The sequence below is a fragment of the Poecilia mexicana genome, unplaced genomic scaffold (assembly GCF_051168715.1).
Source record: "Poecilia mexicana isolate PSO_F unplaced genomic scaffold, ASM5116871v1 scaffold_2, whole genome shotgun sequence".
NCBI classification, from domain to species: Eukaryota; Metazoa; Chordata; class Actinopteri; order Cyprinodontiformes; family Poeciliidae; genus Poecilia; species Poecilia mexicana.
Genome location: NW_028263371.1, coordinates 34,090,406 through 34,097,905, shown reverse-complemented (window position 1 = coordinate 34,097,905; position 7,500 = coordinate 34,090,406). Strand labels below are relative to the sequence as shown.

The 7,500-nt window shown below is 64.1% G+C and overlaps 1 protein-coding gene across 1 annotated transcript; it reads right to left on the bottom strand.

Moving 5' to 3' along the window:
* Window positions 1-2,247: 2,247 nt before the first annotated feature.
* On the bottom strand, window positions 2,248-4,666 carry LOC148160798 (uncharacterized). The gene is made up of 3 exons (XM_088015009.1): window positions 2,998-4,666; window positions 2,647-2,895; window positions 2,248-2,559 (listed from the first exon to the last, which is right to left on the bottom strand). Exons 1-3 carry the CDS (start codon window positions 4,411-4,413, stop codon window positions 2,281-2,283), a joined length of 1,944 nt encoding a protein of 647 aa, XP_087871135.1. The 5' UTR covers window positions 4,414-4,666; the 3' UTR covers window positions 2,248-2,280.
* Between the last annotated feature and the right edge of the window lie 2,834 nt (window positions 4,667-7,500).

Below are 7,500 nucleotides of genomic sequence, written 5' to 3'. Positions count from 1 at the left end.
GGAGGAGAACCCCTCCCTGGTGAGCCCAAGGCCTCAGCCCCCCCCCCTCTTGCCTTACCAGGGGCACGAACCTCCAGGGCCTGCGTGCTGGAGGGTGTAGTCCGAGGAGGGGTGCTTAAGTGTGGGTGCACAGGTGAGTGTGGAGAGCCTGGTTCTCTGGATGGGTCTGACTGTCTGTTTCTCTCCCCGGAGCAAAGCCTGGATGTGGGTAAGTGTTCTGGGTGTGCCTGCCTGCAGCTCCAGGCCTGGTTCTCTGCCTGGAGGTCAAGGCCTTTAGCTCCAGGCCTGGTTCTCTGCCTGGAGGTCAGGGCCTGCAGCTCCAGGCCTGGTTCTCTGCCTGGAGGTCAAGGCCTGCAGCTCCAGGCCTGGTTCTCTGCCTGGAGGTCAGGGCCTGCAGCTCCAGGCCTGGTTCTCTGCCTGGAGGTCAAGGCCTGCAGCTCCAGGCCTGGTTCTCTTCCTGGAGGTCAAGGCCTGCAGCTCCAGGCCTGGTTCTCTGCCTGGAGGTCAAGGCCTGCAGCTCCAGGCCTGGTTCTCTGCCTGGAGGTCAGGGCCTGCAGCTCCAGGCCTGGTTCTCTTCCTGGAGGTCAAGGCCTGCAGCTCCAGGCCTGGTTCTCTGCCTGGAGGTCAAGGCCTGCAGCTCCAGGCCTGGTTCTCTGCCTGGAGGTCAAGGCCTTTAGCTCCAGGCCTGGTTCTCTGCCTGGAGGTCAGGGCCTGCAGCTCCAGGCCTGGTTCTCTGCCTGGAGGTCAAGGCCTGCAGCTCCAGGCCTGGTTCTCTGCCTGGAGGTCAGGGCCTTTAGCTCCAGGCCTGGTTCTCTGCCTGGAGGTCAAGGCCTGCAGCTCCAGGCCTGGTTCTCTGCCTGGAGGTCAAGGCCTGCAGCTCCAGGCCTGGTTCTCTTCCTGGAGGTCAAGGCCTGCAGCTCCAGGCCTGGTTCTCTGCCTGGAGGTCAAGGCCTGCAGCTCCAGGCCTGGTTCTCTGCCTGGAGGTCAAGGCCTGCAGCTCCAGGCCTGGTTCTCTGCCTGGAGGTCAGGGCCTGCAGCTCCAGGCCTGGTTCTCTGCCTGGAGGTCAGGGCCTGCAGCTCCAGGCCTGGTTCTCTGCCTGGAGGTCAAGGCCTGCAGCTCCAGGCCTGGTTCTCTGCCTGGAGGTCAAGGCCTGCAGCTCCAGGCCTGGTTCTCTGCCTGGAGGTCAAGGCCTGCAGCTCCAGGCCTGGTTCTCTGCCTGGAGGTCAAGGCCTGCAGCTCCAGGCCTGGTTCTCTGCCTGGAGGTCAAGGCCTGCAGCTCCAGGCCTGGTTCTCTGCCTGGAGGTCAGGGCCTGCAGCTCCAGGCCTGGTTCTCTTCCTGGAGGTCAAGGCCTGCAGCTCCAGGCCTGGTTCTCTGCCTGGAGGTCAAGGCCTGCAGCTCCAGGCCTGGTTCTCTGCCTGGAGGTCAAGGCCTTTAGCTCCAGGCCTGGTTCTCTGCCTGGAGGTCAGGGCCTGCAGCTCCAGGCCTGGTTCTCTGCCTGGAGGTCAAGGCCTGCAGCTCCAGGCCTGGTTCTCTGCCTGGAGGTCAAGGCCTGCAGCTCCAGGCCTGGTTCTCTGCCTGGAGGTCAAGGCCTGCAGCTCCAGGCCTGGTTCTCTGCCTGGAGGTCAGGGCCTGCAGCTCCAGGCCTGGTTCTCTTCCTGGAGGTCAAGGCCTGCAGCTCCAGGCCTGGTTCTCTGCCTGGAGGTCAAGGCCTGCAGCTCCAGGCCTGGTTCTCTGCCTGGAGGTCAAGGCCTGCAGCTCCATGCCTGGTTCTCTGCCTGGAGGTCAGGGCCTGCAGCTCCAGGCCTGGTTCTCTTCCTGGAGGTCAGGGCCTGCAGCTCCATGCCTGGTTCTCTTCCTGGAGGTCAGGGCCTGCAGCTCCATGCCTGGTTCTCTTCCTGGAGGTCAGGGCCTGCAGCTCCATGCCTGGTTCTCTTCCTGGAGGTCAGGGCCTGCAGCTCCATGCCTGGTTCTCTGCCTGGAGGTCAGGGCCTGCAGCTCCATGCCTGGTTCTCTTCCTGGAGGTCAGGGCCTGCAGCTCCATGCCTGGTTCTCTTCCTGGAGGTCAGGGCCTGCAGCTCCATGCCTGGTTCTCTTCCTGGAGGTCAGGGCCTGCAGCTCCATGCCTGGTTCTCTTCCTGGAGGTCAGGGCCTGCAGCTCCATGCCTGGTTCTCTTCCTGGAGGTCAGGGCCTGGAGCTACCCCAACCTACCCTCCCTCCCCAGCCCAGGTAATTAAAGAGATGCGGTTGTTTCACATTTAACATCTTTATTGAACATTTTTAATTGTTTTCCTCCGTCTCTCTCTCCGAGTCCCCAGGGGTGGTGGAGGAGGCCAGGTCCGAAGAGGAGTCACCTTGCCGGGGGGGGAGTGGTGGGCTGGCTTCCCCGGAGCCTGGAGAGGAAGATTGTGGCGCTGTGGCCCGGTCAAACTTGCTCCGGATGTCCGCCAGTTGTTCCGCCGTGAGCTGGTTGGCGTAGAACCTGTCCGCGGTCCTGGTGTCGTGGCACATCACCCGGGCAAGCTGTCCCCTGACCTCGCTGCTGTGTGCATCCCTTGCCTGAAAAACAGAATAAAAATGTATTAAAAAACCTGGTGGTTTTTTCTTTCCCCCCCCCCCCTCCGACCGGAGAAATGTGCTACCCACGTGTGTGGCCACTGCGCTGCGGAAATCAGTCATGGTCGGCCGGCCTGGAAGCCCCATCTCCGTCCAGGCACACTGGGAGAACCGCGTCAGCTTGGCGATCCGCTTCTGGTTGCTGCTGAAGAGGAGGAACCGGCACGGTGGGTTCAGCGTGTTCCGGACGGAGAGCCACCGGACGAACCAGCTGAACTCGGCGTGGGTCAGGAACAGCTGGGCCGCCCCGAAGGCCCTGTTGGTCTTGTGGTTCCTCACCTGAGAAGGGATGAGATGAGATGAGCTCCAGGAGCATGGAGCTCAGTGCGCCTGGTTCTCTGCCCGGAGCTCCATGCCCCTGGTTCTCGTAGATCCACTTACATTGATCACAAAGCCTGGAGATCCTTCCTCAGCATCCTCCATCGCCTCCTGGAGCTCCCCCACAGTCATGTTGGTCAGCACCCCAGGCCGGTGGCCGTAGACAGCAGACAGGTAGCAGGCCAGGTAGCCGTAGAGCCTGTGGCGGAGCTGGACGTTCGAGGGTGCCGCCTCCAGCTTCCCGAGGAGCACAGGGATGGTGGCCGTGGCCAGGCTCTTGCACCTCCGCAGCTGCTTCCTGCTGATGGACCTCTTGGCCTTGGAGCGCTTCACGGAGATCTGGTGGAGGGTTACCTCGGTCACGATCTGCTGGAGGTCCGCTCTGACCGCCCTGCTCACCCCCCTGATCTGTCTCTTGGTCAGCCTGCAGCCCCTCGGCGGGGTCTCGGAGAAGTAGTCCATGAACTGCGAGAAGTTCACCAGGTAGACCTTGACTGTTGTTATGGCTCTCCTCCTGTCCTTCAGGGCTTGTGGGAAGGCGTGGATCTTCTCCAGGTCATGCATGAACGCCCAGGTGGCGTTGAGAGGTTTCCCCCGGGCCACGAAGGAGAGAAGGCTCCGGATCCGGCCCAGCTTGGAGCGCGCGTTCATGCAGTGCTGCGGGGTGGGCAGGGCCCCACGGAGGTGCGTGTGGTACTCCTCCAAGTAGCTCTCCACGGCAGCGGGGAACACTAGCGGTGCGAAGGGGAGCAGGGCAAGCCCTCGGACCGCCCTGGTGCTGCTGGAGCCGGCCGGAGGGTCAGAGTCGCTCGTCTCCGCCTCTGGCCGCGTCCCGGCAGGGGCAGGAGAGCCAGCGTTGGAAGCAGGACCAGGAGGGGGAGAGCCGGGGTCGGAACCAGGACCACCAGGACCAGGAGGAGGAGGAGGAGGAGGGCTGGCCGTGGAGCCAGGAGGAGGAGGAGGAGAAGAGGCGTTGGAACCAGGGGGCGGCGATGCGGGCAGAGAACCAGGTCTGTGGGAGCGAGGCGGAGAATCCCTACCGGAAAGAGGCTCCAGGGCGGTCCCCGGAGAAGAGGAGGACACGTCTCCGTCCTCCCCAGGAGAGTCTGGGGCTGGTTGCTGCTGGTCCGGCAGGTCCAGCTCGGAAGCCAGCCGTGGCGTGGGCTCCGTGGACCTCAGTACGGAGAGAGCGTGGATGGTGGCCCTCCAGTGAAGGCTGCGGAGGTGCCCCCTTATCGTCTCGACCTCCAGCTCCCCGTGACCGGCGGAGAGGTGGCGGTCGACCCTGGGACCTCTGTAGGTGCAGCCCCGGACAGGGCAGTCCATTCCCCGGACGTTGACTCGCCCGTGGGCAAAAGCCAGCAGGATTTTCCGCTCCGCCTGGTTCAAAACGCGGTGAACTCGCTCTAAATGCTTCGGCAGCTGGGCAAACTTACTGCGGCAGATGGGGCAGCGTCTGTAGGGTCGATGGTTTGGCATCTGGAAGCTTCCCCGGTGCTCAAAACCTCCAGCAGAAGCGTCTCTGTCCGGCTGCCGGGGCTGGAATGAGCAGGTGCAGCCTATTGAGGCCAATTAGCTGCAGGGGAACGGCGGGGCGCAGCAGGTGCAGCCTATTGAGGCCAATTGGCGGGGCGCAGCCGGTGCCCTCCGGCTAATCAGCGCCCTGGCAGCGTCAGCGGAGGCAGGGCAGCGCTCACGTACGCCCTGGCAGCGTCAGCGGAGGCAGGGCAGCGCTCACGTACGCCCTGGCAGCGTCAGCGGAGGCAGGGCAGCGCTCACGTACGCCCTGGCAGCGTCAGCGGAGGCAGGGCAGCGCTCACGTACGCCCTGGCAGCGTCAGCGGAGGCAGGGCAGCGCTCACGTACGCCCTGGCAGCGTCAGCGGAGGCAGGGCAGCGCTCACGTACGCCCTGGCAGCGTCAGCGGAGGCAGGGCAGCGCTCACGTACGCCCTGGCAGCGTCAGCGGAGGCAGGGCAGCGCTCACGTACGCCCTGGCAGCGTCAGCGGAGGCAGGGCAGCGCTCACGTACGCCCTGGCAGCGTCAGCGGAGGCAGGGCAGCGCTCACGTACGCCCTGGCAGCGTCAGCGGAGGCAGGGCAGCGCCAACCGCGGACATTGGCCGTTCGCCATAGGTAGGGTTAGAGTTAGATGGTACCAATACAGGGGCGTAATCGCCCCACCATCCAACCCCCTCTTCCTACACACACCGAGCCCTGCCTTACCAGGGGCACGACCCTCCAGGGCCTGCGTGCTGGAGGGGTGTAGTCCGAGGAGGGGTGCTTAAGTGTGGGTGCGCAGGTGGGTGTGGAGAGCGTGGTTCTCCCTGGGTGTCGGGTGCCTCTTGTTCCAGGCCCGGCTCCCGGTCTGTACCTCCAGCTCCCGTTCTACGGGCTGGAACCCCGGGCTGTACGTCCAGCTCCCGTTCTACGGGCTGGAACCCCGGGCTGTACGTCCAGCTCCCGTTCTACGGGCTGGACATCCAGGCTGGAACCCCAACCCTCTAAACTCTAAGTGTCCCTGCCTTACCAGGGGCACGACCCTCCAGGGCCTGCGTGCTGGAGGGGTGTAGTCCGAGGAGGGGTGCTTAAGTGTGGGTGCGCAGGTGGGTGTGGAGAGCCTGGTTCTCCCTGGGTGTCGGGTGCCTCTTGTTCCAGGCCCGGCTCCTGGTCTGTACCCCGGACTTTGAGACCCCCTGGAGACCCAACCATAAGAGCCAGGGGTCTCCAACTCGGTGGGCCGGTCCGGGGCCTTCCCCCGGACCGTGTGCCACCGTTGGTCCGGGCCCCCCGCCCCCCAGGGCCGGGATCCAGGCCCTAGGGGGCCCCAGACTTTGAGACCCCCTGGAGACCCAACCATAAGAGCCAGGGGTCTCCAACTCGGTGGGCCGGTCCGGGGCCTTCCCCCGGACCGTGTGCCACCGTTGGTCCGGGCCCCCCGCCCCCCAGGGCCGGGATCCAGGCCCTAGGGGGCCCCAGACTTTGAGACCCCCTGGAGACCCAACCATAAGAGCCAGGGGTCTCCAACTCGGTGGGCCGGTCCGGGGCCTTCCCCCGGACCGTGTGCCACCGTTGGTCCGGGCCCCCCGCCCCCCAGGGCCGGGATCCAGGCCCTAGGGGGCCCCAGACTTTGAGACCCCCTGGAGACCCAACCATAAGAGCCAGGGGTCTCCAACTCGGTGGGCCGGTCCGGGGCCTTCCCCCGGACCGTGTGCCACCGTTGGTCCGGGCCCCCCGCCCCCCAGGGCCGGGATCCAGGCCCTAGGGGGCCCCAGACTTTGAGCCCCCCTGGAGACCCGACCTACCCTGGAGATCGGGGCCCCCAATACGTGCATGCCGCATACCGTATTAAAGCTCCGGGCCTCCTGAACACGGTGGTGGTCTTGGTTCGTCTCTAGGACGTGCCCCCGAATTACTACGAATTTGTAACCGATTAGCGTCAAACCGGGCCGGCTTTGCCCCGCGATAAGTCGGTCCAAACGGACCGGAACCCGGGCGAGCCGCACACCGTCGGATCCGGGCCGGTCCGCTGATGGCTGTGGTGGTCTCCGATTTCCGCTGGGACGTTCCCCCGAATTTATACGAATTTTTAACCGTTTTGGGCCCAACCGGACCTCCGGTCCGGTTCCCGGGGTCCCACCGACCCGAGACCCGGATCATCGAGCTCCTGAGACGGCCCCGGTCACGAGGGTGTCGGTCCCGGAAGCCTGGGTGGAGGTCCGAAAACCGGACTTCCAGAGGGGGAGACTCGGCGGTGAGCAGCTGCAGATTTCGTCCGCCTGCTAGCGCGGCCCTCCCGGATAGCTCTGCCGCGGATCCCCGGTCTGGACCTCCGGAGCTCCGGTTCGATCCTTAAAAACGCACTGCACCCAGGCAAACCATATATTGGCTGAAAGCTTGGACCGCGGGGAACACGGTGGTGGTCTCGGATCGTCTCTAGGACCTTCCCAGCCGGCGGTAGAAGCGAAAGCAGTTTACCGGGAAATGAGCTCCAAAAATCGGTCAAAAATGCGTTTTATCCGGGAAAACCGGATATGGTTCGAATCTCCGGAGCCCGAAGAGCAGCCCGGTGAAGACCGCATGGTTCTATCTTTAAAAATGAGGGAGATACGGGGTTTTAAAAAAAGCAGTACTGCCCCCACGACGGGGGGGGCGTTCTGGGAGTGAAAGTCAAAACGCTTTTCGGGCCCTTATAAAGAAAATCACTGCCGGAACGATATCAGGAGAGAGTTGGAAAAGAGGGTCTGGGCGGAAAAATGACTAAGTGTTTCAACACTTAGACATATTTTCATGATCCTTGAAGTCTCGGGAGGCCATCCAAGCGGGTCTCAGCCCTCTTTTCCCCCATTTTCGGCCGTTTTTAGCGCTTTTTCGGCAAAAAGTTGCACTTTGTCCTGGAGAAGCGGGGCTTTCACGCTGTGGCTTCCCGTTCGGCCGGTGAGTCTCCACGGTCCATCTGATGGGCCTGGTGGCTGCTCCGGTTGGCGCGGAGCTCCGTGGAGCCCCGTGGAAGCTGGAATAAAAGCGCGGAGTCTCCCTGGACCCAGGCCGAAGACGGAGCACCGACAGC